This window comes from Oratosquilla oratoria, chromosome 13 (genome assembly GCF_046742065.1).
Source record: "Oratosquilla oratoria isolate Oo_2021 chromosome 13, ASM4674206v1, whole genome shotgun sequence".
Taxonomy (NCBI): domain Eukaryota; kingdom Metazoa; phylum Arthropoda; class Malacostraca; order Stomatopoda; family Squillidae; genus Oratosquilla; species Oratosquilla oratoria.
The window spans coordinates 52,350,319-52,365,318 of record NC_134789.1 but is presented as its reverse complement, the minus strand read 5'-3'; the positions used below and the strand labels follow the sequence as shown (position 1 = coordinate 52,365,318).

Sequence of the window (15,000 nt, the reverse complement as noted above, 5' to 3'; positions counted from 1 at the left end):
ATATAGAATATAAAAGCGTAATCTGAAATACGTATGTGTGTATATATATATGCTTTACTCTACCACGGATTTCCCCTAATAGGAGGATCACACATACACACAAACATACACACACATACACACATGCACAAGCACACACACAAACACACACATTCACACACGTGCGCGCGCACACACACACACACGTTTATATGTATATTACATATCTTAATACATACATATGAGCATATGTAAATACATGTATACATATATCTAATGAAAAATGTTGAATGCAGAAGGAATACATTGGAAATTTTTTGCGATAAATTTGAACGACTTGCATAGTCAGCGTTCTCGGGGTACATAGCTCACGTTGAGTAATAACAAAGCCGTACCACGCACTAAACACTAAAGGTTTGCACACACTAACGGCGAAGCTACACCGCCTGAACGCCTCACTAGTTCAGCCGTTCACCATCAGTAACACCAGCTGAACGTATCTCTATCATCGAATTTACGCGCTTATGTCCGGATCGCATTAGGCACATTTTTCATTGTATTCGTGCGATTACAAAATGACTTTGGCGACAGCATTTCTCATGGTGCCAAGCAAGGACTTCGTGATACGATATGACAGATTAATCAATCGGCTCCAACGAGCTATGGTGAGTTGCTGAAACCCTGATATACAGAAATACTACATCCAGGATCACTGCCCACGAGCTCCAGAAAATGTATCATAAGTAATACAGATTTCCCATAGCACCGTCGGTCGGGGCTTAAACGGACTCGATAACGCGTCATGTCACGTATGCAACATGTCAGCGTCACCCCTGGAGCCACGTCACGTCGCTGCCATGAATTGTCTTCGCGTTTCTTCCTCCCTCCGAGAAGAGTCACAAGTGTCTCGATTTCTCTTCGGCACCACGACAGAAAATGAACTGCAGAACTTCAGGAGTGGGGGGAGAACTACAGGGTACGAAAACACCGCCTGAAGCTTAAGAGTTACAGATAAAAACGTTGATTGATCATACCAGAATGTTTCGTTTATCTCAGAATTAACCGGAAAAAATAAATACTCGTCGCATTTAGTTGGTAACTGATACTAATGCTCACCGGTAGTTTATTGTCGCGACTGGCTATCATGTACTGCAGAAGTACTGTTTATTAGATCCGAAAGGCGCACTAAGGTACTTGCAATATCGTAACAATTCATTCGCATCAAACTGAGCCAGGTACTCCTAGCATCCAACCGGAAAGTACTTGGTACATCCGACCACCAAGTACAAGGAGACCTTGCATCCAGGGCGCGTTCGCTGATACTTGTCTCATCCAACTGACCCATCCAACAACTTGACACATCCGGCCGGTAAAAGCAGAGGTACTCTTTGTCGTACTGAGCCTTCAAGCATAGGAATTAATTACAATCATCAAGCAAATACGAGTGTACGTGTTGCGCCTAACTGGCAAATGTAAGAACCTGTACCATCTAGCTGCCAAATGCATGAAATTATCGCAATCATAATCATTCCCTTCGTCTCGTCCAGCCACATAAACAGTCAATGGTCCGCAATGCCACCCTTTCCGTCCCTATTAGTACTCAGTCATTTATTCCTACTATCGCCAGACTATTTCATTCATTTACATGTGTGTAACCATTTAGTGTCTGGCATTAGGCTCTCAAGTGTACGGAAGACGTGTAACCTACAATCCTCAGTGGTGGTACTCACGGGTGACCCATCACACTCAATAATGGTAACCACTCTCAGCATGAGCGGAAGTAGTAGAAGCAGTAGTAGTAGTGGTAGTAGTAGTAGTAGTAGTAGTAGTAGTAGTAGTAGTAGTAGTAGTAGTAGTAGTAGTAGTAGTAGTAGTAGTAGTAGTAGTAGTAGTTGTAGAAGCAGTTGTTGTTGTTGTTGTTGTTGTTGTTGTTGTTGTTGTTGTTGTTGTTGTTGTTGTTGTTGTTGTTGTTGTTGTTGTTGTTGTTGTTGTTGTTGTAGCAGTCTTGACTTTAGAGAGGCTCGAACCACCGTCCACAGGGAATCGAAAAGGATTGTCGCGAGAAGTCCCATGCTTGAGCCCAATAGCAAGATGCGCTTTGTTGACGCCATCGGCAACATATCTACCTTTATAGCGCAAAAACAGCGTAAACAGTCACTGTGACCTGGTCGAAGGTGTTCATTCAAGTCAGGTAAGGCCATTGCGACTGAGGCCAGGTCAAGTGGGGTTAGCGCAGGGCAGGCTGGTTTAGCGTAGGTCAGGTTCAATCATATTAGGTCAAGCTAGGTCACAAATTCACAGTTTCCAACATTACAGATGTTTCTGACTTAATCTAGTTTTAAGTCTAACTGCAAACCCCTCGCTACCGCGCAAGTTCCAGCCACCAAGGAGAGGAATGAAATCAACCCGTCATGGTGGGGGAACTCCACCAACGGTGGGGGAATTCCACCAACACCTGTGATTCCTTCGAAGTCACAAACTCTACATCCAGCCATACGGAGCGTCCACACTACATGTTGCCGACATAAAGAAACGCCAGCAGGAACCCGATTTCGTCGGGTTTGTTGCATGTTTGCCGCACGTGTGTATACACACCCTTGTTGATGACATATATGTCGGAGTACATAGTGGGTTGGGTTGGGGTAGGTCGGTTTGGGTTGGGTTGAGTCGGGATGGGTTGGGTTGGGTTGGGTTGGGTTGGGTTGGGTTGGGTTGGGTTGGGTTGGGTTGGGTTGGGTTGGGCTGGATCGGGTCGGGTTGGATCAGCTCGGGTTGGATTGGGTTGGGTTGGGTTGGGTTAGGGTGGGTTAGAGTGGGTAAGGTTAGGTTAAGTTAGATTAGGTTAGGTTAAGTTAGATTAGGTTAGGTTAGGTTAGGTTAGGTTAGGTTAGGTTAGGTTAGGTTAGGTTAGGTTAGCTTAGCTTAGCTTACCTTAGCTAAAATTATGTTAGGTTAGTTTAGGTCAATTTGGGTTAAGTTAGGTTCATTGCAGCGATTCCAAATTCGGGGAAAGGGCCCCAAGGTCCAAGAGTGACTAGATATGACCGTATTCTTATTCTTGCACAGTGAGGAAAATCGATAATTTGTATTTCGTTACCTATAGCCGTCAATTTTATCCTTGGAGACGATATCGCACCGAAGAGATAAAGGAAAGATTTCAGAAGATTAACAGAAAGGAGTGGTAACGGAAGTTTAAAGAGATCAGCATTGTTCTTCGAGTGGAAATTAGTCTTCAAACATAAAACTATGCCATCCGATTTTTTTTTTTTTTTTTTTTTTTTTTTTTTACAAATGCTGTCTTTCTTTTCAAATAATTTGCTCACATGTGTAAGTTGCCATTTCTCAAATGTCGCACTGACCCTATAAATAAGCACGCGCCATTTTAAAATGTACATTTTTTCAAGATCTTCAAAACATTGCATGCCTGCATTTTTTTTTTTTTTCTCACAGCCATGATAAATAAAGTAATGTTAGGAGTTCCAAGACGTTGGTAGTTCTCCTGTCTAAATTTTCTGTTTAATCTATGGTTCAAATATGTCGATAGTTCTATTAGTCATTGACAGTAGTCCCCAAGATAGATTTTATCGTAAATTCTATGGTTAAATTTTTTTAATAGTTCTAAATGCATCAATAATGTTAGGGTTTCCATGTTGTTGATAGTCTTGTTAAACGATGTTAAATCTACTAATCAAATGTCAGTGATGACACTGAACAGAGATTTTGGTAATACTCCATAGAAGATAAATATAATAAATAGAATATGAAAAAAATTATAGTTCTACTATTTGGAAAATTAATTTTTTTCACAGAACAAACATATTTACAATGGCAACAACAGGAGATGTTTAGATCCATAACAGAGATTTTGCTAATACTCTATAGAAGATAAATAGAATAAATATGAAATGAAAAATTATAGTTCTACTGTTTTGAAAACTTAACTTCTTTCACAAAACAAGCATATTTACAATGGCAACAACAGCAACCATAACGATGTCGGACGGTGTTGGCAGAGTTCCTGTTAGCTGGATAGACGTGGGATGGTTGATGGGTATCCTTGATTGGCTACCTCCTTTACAAGTGGAGGGAAAAAGCCTTTTGGCATATGTATGTATGTATCGAGTCGAATTAAACGCTGTAACACATTCGCAAAATAAAATTTAAAACGCACCGTCAGATGAAAGAAACAGTCGAGTGGCGATCCAAATATCATGACCACAGTCCATTGCCCTCTTCATTTACATACATCTTTCCCCTTTAAAAAAAACTTTGTAATTATACGGTTCAGTAATGTCAGTAGTTCAGAGACACTGTTTGTCTTTCAAGTCTCCTGAAGCTCGGAACAAAACTTCAGCGTCTAATGATGTCTGGACACCTATTCTGAAGGCGAACACAAACAAGACTGGACAAAAGTTTCCTTCGATTTTTTTTTCTTGAAGACCAACTTCAGTTCGGAGGCCTGATAGGTCTTGAGCAGCACACTCGCCTCACTTCAGCCTTGAAAACATTTCAGAATAACGACACCTTACTCCTGAAATACTGAAGCACTTGCAGTATTCGTAGCTTTGCCAGTACTGCACAATTTGAAATCACGCACATTTCATAGTTGCTAGAGAATTTCGATCGAAAGTTTTAACAAAGGTTCAAGATTTACATATTTAACAAGGACACAGACTTAGTTATGGTTTTTATTTTGATAAATAGATATGCTTTATATGTGTACATTTCTATATATCATTTCGAATAGATATATGAAATTAAATCACACCTCATAATGAAGTTTCGATTTACTGCGACCTCCTTTAGACCAGTGCTTTCCAAGATTTTCATTCATAGCTCCCACATTTATGGAATACTGTCTTCTAGCCTTCTGGAGGTCATATCAACAACGAAAAAAATTGTCTGGCATCCGCTAACGACTTCTCGTTACCGATCTGCAGACCCTCCTGGAAGCTTCTGAGAACCCTTCAGTTCTTCATAACCCCAAATTCAGAGGCACCGCTTAAGACAGAGATAGGCTGTTTAGTTGAAAAAGAGAGTCTAGCGTCAACCAAAACAAACCCATAAAGGATGCCTTCTCATCCAAGGTGTGAGTTGGTACAGATACCTTCGGGCCAAAGTACAGTGTCTCAACAGAGACAGTAGACAGGCATACAGACAGGCAGTAGACAGGCATACGGATAGACAGATGGACAGACAGACGGATAGACAGGCAGGCAGGCAAGTAGGCAGATAGACATATAGGCAGATGGACAGACAGAGAGACTAATAGGCAGGGAGGAGAGGTAGATGGAGAGGGAGAGGGAGATGGAGAGTGAAAGTGAGAGAGTAAGAGAGAGGAGAGAGAGAAGAGAGAGACAGAGAGAGAGAGAGAGAGAGAGAGAGAGAGAGAGAGAGAGAGAGAGAGAGAGAGAGAGAGAGAGAGAGGGGGGGGGGAAGAGAGAGAGAGAGAGAGAGAGAGAGAGAGAGAGAGAGAGAGAGAGAGAGAGAGAGAGAGAGAGAGAGAGAGAGAGAGAGAGAGAGAGAACACCGGAACACTCAAAGTAGCAAAGAGATGCACCACTTCACCTCCCACCTCTGAAAAGCTCAGAAAAGAGATGCTTAGGAAGCAGCAGCTTGACACTAAGGAGGTAGGCATCCTTCCCTCTTAAGCACTCAAGAGGCAGACGTTCATTTCATGGCATTTAAGAGGTGCATTTACTATCTGTTGCTACTTTTTCTTTTTTTTAGAAGGCAGTTTTTTGGAATTATGGAGACAGGGAAGCAGGTACTACCAATACCTCTAGCGCTCAGAAAATATACAGGCCAACTTGGTACTCAAGAAGATTCTTCATCTGGGCTCTCAGAGCTAATCCAAAGACAAGAGGCACTTCCTGGGACTTAAGAGGCACTCCCGCTCCTCAGCGAAAAAGTACAGACTCAGAGAGGAGGAAGCACAGGCTCTGGAGAGGCAGAGCCCTCCTCTCTTTGGCACTGAGGAAGGAGGCTCTCAGACACTCCCTCTTTGGCACCCAAGTTGATTTATCGTCCAGGCGAACTTAGTTGCCCTGCCGAAGATTCTGCCACGCTCCAAGAGGTGAGCATTCGTCAGGTTTGTTCCTTCTTCCCTTCCGTTTGGGCTCAGGATCCAGCCCAGATGGTTTTCTTCAGCTAGAAGGAGACTTCGAAGACCCCTCCTTTTTTGACGTCTCAATGGTCCTCGGACTTTCACTGAGACTCGAGAAGTACTCAAACAAAACATCGTTGCAGCAGGATTTTTCATTCAAGGTTCATCAAATGAATGATATTCTCCACCGTAACACACTCTACACGTTGTGTCATTCAGTTGCACACAATCAGGACACTTTCAACCTTCCTAGTGCAAAGCCTGCCGTGCTCCTATTCTTTCTCAGCTGAATGAAATCGCTTTGTAATAGAATAAATTAATTTGAAATAAATTATTACATTGATTAATTTCTTCGAGAGCATTAATACCTACATTCCTGGGGATATCCTTCATTAGAATAAGACTGTCTGGCTTTGGCTAGACCAAAAGATAAACCTGCCCCTTCAGCATAATAAAATCAACCGGCCTTACTTAGGCAGACCACCTACGTGACGATGCTAAAAATAAAAAGCGAGAGATAGAAAATAAAAAGAAAATGGTGGTGCAGAAATGTATCAAATAAAATTTGAAATATATAAATAGATAAATAAATAAATAAAAATATTGCCCAAGGGGAGAAAAAACAGAAACAGAAAATAAGAAGAGAAAATAGCAAAAGACAAACAAGAATTTTTTTATTTTTTTGAGTAGAGGAGTGGCTTAGTCTGCTCTCCACAAGTGTTTTTCAAAATGAGGATCGCGACCCATTTCAGGAGAGTGGGTCGTAATTCTTTTTTTTCTTTTTTTTATCTTTTAACTAATATTTTGGGTTTAGGATCCGAGGCGAAGAGAACAACTAGGTCGCAAAACAGACGAATAGATTAATAAATCGATACATAGATAAGTTAAAAAAAAATTGATAACTAAAATAGATATATCTGTAGAAGATGACTTACTCTATATCAGTAGTTGGCTCATACCACTTAATCTATTCACCCGGCAGAAAAATAGAAATAAAAAATTAATAGACAGACAGGGCAGTTGCTCTACTAGCCCATACTTGCCTGTATGACCATTTACAGACTATAATTGCTTACGTATGAAGAGTTTACTCAACAGATAGGAAAGTTAAGGTCTAACTAGGTGATACACCATTCCAGTACCCCACACATTACTATACGACCCGTTGCATATTTTGTTCTGGCTTCGTCAGGCGATTTTACCTATTAGAGAGGAGAGGAGTGCCCCAGGGATCAGTGATGGTTCCCACCAGGCAATAGCATTCAAATGTGAACTTTTTCGGAGTTTGTTGGGGTCAGTTGTGAAACCAAAATTTTATTTCTTTGAAGGTTGGAGATGAGCCTTCTAGACTGACAAAGTTTAGGTCGTTTTCAATCAAAAATTAAAACATATTAGTAAAAGAAATATACAGAAGAAAACATAAGAACAATTTTGCAATGCCCCCGAGTTAATTGTGTTCATATGCTTGAATGCATTCTAAGGATTTTATTCTATTTGTCGCCAGATGATTTTATTCAGATAAAGGAAAGGAACTCAGAACACAGGATCCGCGTCCCGACCTTCACCTAACGAAAATCGTCATCCTTCATGCACAAAAAACACAAACTCTGCCACTAGAAATAACCAGGTCTCCGCGTGGAAACCATGTCAGTGTTTACTATAATCACAGTTCCCGCTATTGTATTACCATATTTGCGAGTCCAGACGTTTCTGTTGTGTTATACGCGTTTAGAGCAAAACAAATAATGCAGATTTTAAAGAAATGATATTTCCAAGTTGCCGTTCACCACGCGATCAAACCGGCTAGAGACCTTTTGGACCATGACAGGGCCAAGTGGATCTAGGGATCCCTCTAAGCTAAGTAGATTTTTTTTTATTTATCTATTTATTTATTTGTTTAATCATTATTATATATATATATATATATATATATATATATATATATATATATATATATATGTATATATATATATATATATTTTTTTTTTTTTTTTTTTTTTTTTTTTTTTTGTCAATTGAGAGAAACTTCTCGTTGGAGGTGAGACTGAGTTTTACTTAAGATCTTATGATTCATCCCTGGGTCTGATTTTTAGATGAATAAAATTATCAGGTGCCAAACAGAATCAACATACCGTACTGTTTGTTTTTATGAGTTAGACAACTTCGATTTTTCCCCCAAAGGTATGTCAAAAACTTAAATAAGTAAATATATATATATATATATATATATATATATATATATATATATATATATATATATATATAAGCAAGTAAATACATAAATGATTAAATGAATGAATAAATAAACAAGTAAATAAATAAATGAATAAATAAATAAACAAATAAAATCCTCTCAATGTTACAATCGACTTAAAGCTGTTGTCATTAATATCTTCCGATCGTTCTTGACGTAGAGTTATAACTCAAAGAGAAGAGTAGCACACACAAACTATAGGAAAATTAACTGTACTATCTTCAAAGAACGAACAACTAGCCAGTGGGCAAAGAGAAGATTTAGTACTAGCCACTAGCAATAGTCAAAGGTTTCTCTATTCAAAAAGAAAGGTACTACTATCCACTAATCACAGCGATAATATCCTTGGATAGTCAAGAAGGATTGCTGAGTGACTAGTTCATACGCATAGACAGTGTGTATTACTATTCAACAAAGAACATAGTAGAAATAAACAAGTAGTAAAAATAAACTAGGATAATTAAGAGAAAATAGTTCGTCCTAGGTGAATGAATAATTTACTATTTGTAATACAGGAATAGTAGCACGCTTTCCAAGGAATAACAGTTCTTTTTTTACTATTAACAGGAAGTTTTCATAAATATAGAATACTTTTCTAGAAGAGGAAATCTATTTCCTAGATATGAGACATTCGTTTGTAAACAGTTGACTAGAAAATGAGTGACTTACTAGATAACTAGTGCTCAGAGCTGGTTAGTTACTAGTTTCCTAAAAAAAGAGTACTAGCTCACTAAAAGGAACAGTTAAATGGACATTACCTTCACATATGATCTAATACTGTCCTAATTTAATAACTTAGGCTAGTTTTCTCATGAGACCAGGAAAACTAACTTGCTATAGCTGGTTGAACACATATTACTAGCTTACTAGGAAACGATTATTTTATTAGAAAATGACATTAGTGCGTCCTGGACGAGAGCGTTTCAGGAGATAAGACACTTATTAAAGCGGATATGAGACTAGATCAGTTAAGATAATAGATGAGATTACAAGATTATTTTTCTATTATTTTTATGTACTAACAAGCTCATTAGTAAAGAGAGGGCGTCCCCCCTTGAGTTGACACACTAATTACCTCTAGAAAATAGGCTAATTTACTGTTATATTTACTCTCATCAATTTTTCCCTAGGTCCTAGGTAATTGACTAGAAGGGTTATTAGTTCAAATAAGGTTTTCTAGTAAAAGCTTCTACTTGGCTCATTAGTCAGCTATTCTAGTTGGTTAAGGACTAGTTAACTTAACTAGTTAGATTTACTAGAGCGATTAGTTCACCATAAGAGACGAAGATTTAGTAAGGGAAAGGTAAGACCGAATTAATGAGAATGAGATCATGAAAAGTATTCAAACAAAGTAAAAGACAATAAATAAATAAATAGATAAATAGATAAGTAAACAAATAAATAAGCAGATAGATAAATAAGTAAATAAATGAATAAATAAATGATAAGATACCGAAATGAAGAAACAAATACGTTTCCATTTGAACATTGGTTTGTTTACATAACAGTAGCTTTGCTCAATTCCCTCGGCCCTGTGGCAAACTCTCCTCTTTTTATTCTGGTAGACAACACGTGATTTTATTCAGATAAGCCACAGCCTAGACCTGAAGAGATTGATAATTTCAAAATTAAATCTCCCCACCCGACGAAACACTTGACAGATTTAATTGTGGTTAACCCCGGACGATTCCTTTCATTCAAGGGACGGGACCTAGCCCGTCAGTGGCTAGTTAGTTCACTAGAAGAATCACTAATACTCACTAAATGGCCGTGGGTTTGTTTACTAACCTGACGCAGGTAGTTCTCTAACGGTGCTGGATTACATCATTAGCCGCTCAGCCATAGCCGCCACCTTTGACTTATGTGTTCATATAGCCGGGGCAATTGGCAATCACCGGTGGCCGTTGAGAATCGAGCTCAGGACCCAAGCCATTACGAGGCGAGAGAGAAGCTCAACGAGGTAAAGTGTCACGCTAATTTGTAAATCGTATGATACTCTACACTCCGTTCAACACCACTTTTTTTTCTATAATTTTATTTGTGTATTTATCTATTTATTCATTTGTTTACTTATCTATTTATCTGTTTATTTACTTATTTTTTATTTATTAATTCCTTTATCTATCTATTTATCTCTCTATTCATTTATCTATTTTGAATGGATGTCTTTATTTCTAATCTAGTTTTCCAAACTTCCCTCAAGTTAGAACAAAAATTATAAAGACGATACTCATCTAGAAGTCTAACCCCAGGACAAGAGTAGGAAAAGAGGTTTTACTAGAAGAGGTCTTACTTGAAGATGTCTTACTAGAAGACGTCTAGAGCGCTTGAGACGAAGAACCTCCCTGGCCCCAAGAGGAAAATTGAAAGAAAGAGAGTCGACTGTCCAAGGAAGTAATGGGAAATGGGTTCACAAAAGAAGAATGGGTTTGTAACCTAATGGTCCTACAAGAGGAAAATGGGTTACGAGGAAGTAATGGGTTCATCTGAGTAACATGGGTTCACAAAAGAGAAATGGGTATATAAAATGGGTGAATAAAAGGTAAAATTTATTTTACAGTAACGTTATGGGATCGTAAAAGGAAAATGGGTTCAAACAAAAGAAATGGGTTTAGAATTCACTGGGCTCATAAATGGGAAATGGATTTACAAGGAGGTAGCAAGAGGGAAATAGGTTAATAGGTGAATGGGTTTAAAGGCTGGTAATGGCTTCACAAGGAGGGCAATGGGGTGACAAAAAAGCGATGGACTGACAAGACGAAGGAGGGGGGAAATGTCATTTCACGAGGCGTAGGGGACGGGGGGAGGGTGAAGGGTGGGGAGGGGGGTGACCATGAGGGAAGGAGAGAAAGGGAGGGGAGGGAGGCTGGACGGGGATGACAGTGGGCAAAGAAAAACGACACCGATTTGTCCAAAGTGACGAAATCGCTGAGAGTGCCAGTATGGGGGCCAGCCTATGGGTAACGTAGGTCCAGCGTAATATCAACACGGGAACAATCTACGGGGATCACAGACCCAGCCTATAGGCATCACAGGGCATGTCAACCCAAAGAAGTGAAGTCAAATCAATTACGAGAGGAAATAAGGAAGAGAGGGGGAGATAGTGTCTACATGTACCAAATCAGTCCCCTACGTTTCTTTTGACCCCACACCCCACCCGATGTTCTTCCTCGGCCTAAGTTCGAGGGCCGACTTCGAGGGAGAGGGCGAGGTTGATGTTTGCCTGATCCTCCACTCGCTTCATTTCCCAACTCGCTCAAAGTCCCTTTCACTGCACTCGCACGTCGACGCAACTCAAACAGCTCTGCATTTAATTCATCCGAGCAAACTTGCGAATCATCAAGACTCACAATATTTGATCAAGAAGTCCCTTTGCGCATGAGGAGCGGGATCATGAAAAAATCAACAATTCCAGGAGAGAGTGCCCACTGTATGTACATGTATATACATATACACAGTATCCTCCGCCTAATAGGCTACTGTAGGAACCCCCCCAGGGGCAGGCGAAACGGCAAGGGCGTGGCGGGTGTGTTTGTACCGGGAGGAGGAGGGCGGTTGGCGCGAGGGACAGCGTGGAGTGGGGATATGCCCTTGCCACGCAACGGAACTAGCGCCACGTCTGAGCGGGACGAGGGTCGCGCGCACACTGGCACACTCGGCTCTCATGAATCCGACTGACGAGACTGCTGCTGCTGCTGTTGCTGCTGCTGCTGCTGCTACTGGTGGTGGCGGCGGTGGTGGAAAGGGTGGTGATGGTCGGCCGGGTGGTGGTGGGTATGGCAGTGGTGGTGGTGGAAAGTGTGGTTGTGGTGGTGGTACTGGTGGTGAATATGATGGTAAATTTAGTGGATGTGGTGATAGTGCATATGGTGGTGGTGGATATGGTGGTAGTGGTGATGTTGGTAACAGTGGTGCATGCGTGGTAAGGTTTGTGATATGGTAAAAGTGGTGTAAATAACATTGGTGATGAGGATAATGGTGGCAGTGGTGGTGATGACACTGATGGTCACAGTGGTGGAAAATATGGCGATAGAAGAACTTCTGACAACAGGGATGAAAGTGATGGTAATATACCTTAAGTAGTAATATTGTAGTGTACATAGTATTAGTCGAGATGGTACTCTAGTGGTGTTAGGACAAGTGGTGAAAATGGCTGTAAATACGTCGGACACAATTCTGGGTGTGGTGGTGTCAGTTATGATGTTAGATATAGTATTAGCTACAGTGGTGTTTGACATGGTGAAGTAAGGTATTGTGGTGTTTGATATGGAGTAAGATATGGTCGTGTTAGATATGGTGTTTAAGGTGGTGTCAGACATGGTAACCTTAGAGATGGTGTTAGGTATGCAATTAGATGTGGATCAGATACGACGGTGTTAGAGATGGTGGTGTTAAATATGGTGGTATTAGATACAGTTATTACAGTAGTTGCCTGGACAGTTAAGTAGAAATTGTTTTGTGGATCAACATATTCTATACAAATGTTTACAAAGCAGTTCAGAACAAATTTGAAGAATAAAAAAATTATATCTCTATCAAAACAAACGATCTAGAGATGAGTGAAGAGTTTCAAAAACCAGGATACTGTCTTGGGTCCCAAAACCCTTGCACTCAGCAAGAGCACCAAAAACCGTTGTAACGGCCTAGAACTCTGTTAATCGAAGTCCGTGCAAATCACTTCGACTTCGGAGCCACGACCTTGGTCTTGGCATTTAGGAGAATCCTTCCGAAGGATACTCTGGAATGAACAGAAGCTATCCCCGTACAGGATTCAGATGAAACAAAGTCTGATGGGGGATAAGGTAAACTGGATGGCCATGTACCAACAGTTTCATAACCTTGGTCTTGGTATTTAGAAGAATCCTTCCGAAGGTTACTCTGGAATGAGCAGAAGTTATCCCCGTACAGGATTCAGACGAAACTAAGTACCAACAGTTTCAAATGGATAAATTTCGATTTTTTTTTTTTTTTTTTTTTTTTTTTTTTTTTTTAATTTGAAAAGAAATTTTCTAACGATGCTCACATTCTTCTCTCAGGGTGTCACTTCTAAGAATTGCATCTCTTGGGGGCATGGAGCCCTCGAAGGAAACCTTAGACGGACCTCTCCATTGTGGTAAATACATTGTCTGGATAGCAATTTCTAAACATAAGATCATCATCCATTATTGGTTCGAGGACAATGAAGAGTAAGTTGTTACGTTCAACATTGAAGACTACCTAGTGATCATGAGAAAGTTTCGGTCAAAGTTAGACCAAAGAAGAAGTACCAAGAGAACAGTGATTCCAGCAGGAATGAAACTCTGTAATCCGTACGAAGTAAGTCTGAAGACCACTTCATTAGTAGTTGATGCGATCCAGGAAAGGGCTCGTGGCCACGAGATTTAAATTCCTGGACTTCTATCAGTGGGGCTAGTTCAGTCTTCATGTCAACAACCCGGAAACCAAGGAGCAATGATGGGTACCTGCATGGGTTCGTCCTACAAGATGGATAGCGAAGTTGACCATTTTCAAAACCCATCAACCCCGTCACTTCTATCATGGGATGCAGCTCTGAGGGGCTGAAAATCGGCCCAAAATCTCTCTCTATCACTTTCAACTGTATTCCATACACTTATTTACATAAGGAGAACTCTCAACAGACAAATGCTCCCTTCCCCCTATCACTTTCACCTGGTGACACAGAAAGAGTCCCACACTAATACAACACGGATCACAGTTCAAAGTCTCTTTCCATAGAGATGTGTGGAAGGTTCCGTGGACTGTTGCCAGTCATTGTGGGGCTGCAGGTTTTCTACTTAGTGAAACTCGAGGCAACAATTAATTAATCAATTAAGCCAGAAGCCATACCTGGGTTCCAGGAGGCCACTTCATGTCATTAACAAATTTCCAGGCCGAGTCCAAGTTTGCTTGAAGCGTCGGGGAAACTCTTAGAACATATGTTGACATAGTCTTCCAAGAGGACCTTGACATCTTATTACAAATTATTCAAAAACACCGTTGGTTTTATTAACCTAGAACTGTATTCTTGAATTATTGTTTATTTGATAATGTTCTCGGTTATTTCTTTGTATCACCCTGTACATGAATATCAATCATTCAATCTCCCAAATACGAATGCGTCAACCTCTATCAAGTCACTCCTGCAATTTTTCCTATCTCGTTTCTCCAACTTTAATCTGATCTTTTCACTCCACACTAATATCACGGCGTCTACTCATGAATACACGTAGTTATGGACTAAAAGGTCTCCTGTCGGTATGTTCTTCTTCCTTTGCTTCATCTCCTAACCTCCTTTCTGTCTAACTTCCCTGCCCAATCTCCCTCAAGAGTGCTCCCTCACCTATCTTGGTATCTTCTTGCCTTCCAGTGTTGTTCCCAGAACAGTTTCCTCCATTGTTTTCTATGCACTTCTTACCTTCATCACCCTCGTCAATTTCCAAGTCTCACCCCCGTAGATTATAGTTGGTATTATACACTAACGGTACTTGTAAATTGTGTGTGTAAAAGAATGAGGTAAAGATCATCCCATGATGTTCACATACACGCAAACACATGCACACACACACACACATAGACACACACACACACACGCACGCACGCACACACACACACATATTATATATATATATATATATATATATATATATATATATATACATAT

The 15,000-nt window shown here is 40.2% G+C and overlaps 1 protein-coding gene across 1 annotated transcript in view; it reads right to left on the bottom strand.

Moving 5' to 3' along the window:
* LOC143032238 (uncharacterized) overlaps positions 1–12,658 on the bottom strand; it is a 59,128-nt gene extending 46,470 nt beyond the window's left edge. The window contains exons 1-2 of the mRNA XM_076196707.1: positions 12,503–12,658; positions 11,878–12,380 (exon numbers count right to left, since the gene is read on the bottom strand). Coding sequence (XP_076052822.1) covers positions 11,878–12,380; positions 12,503–12,658 — 659 coding nt within the window. The remainder of the gene's footprint in view (positions 1–11,877; positions 12,381–12,502) is intronic.
* Positions 12,659–15,000: the final 2,342 nt, after the last annotated feature.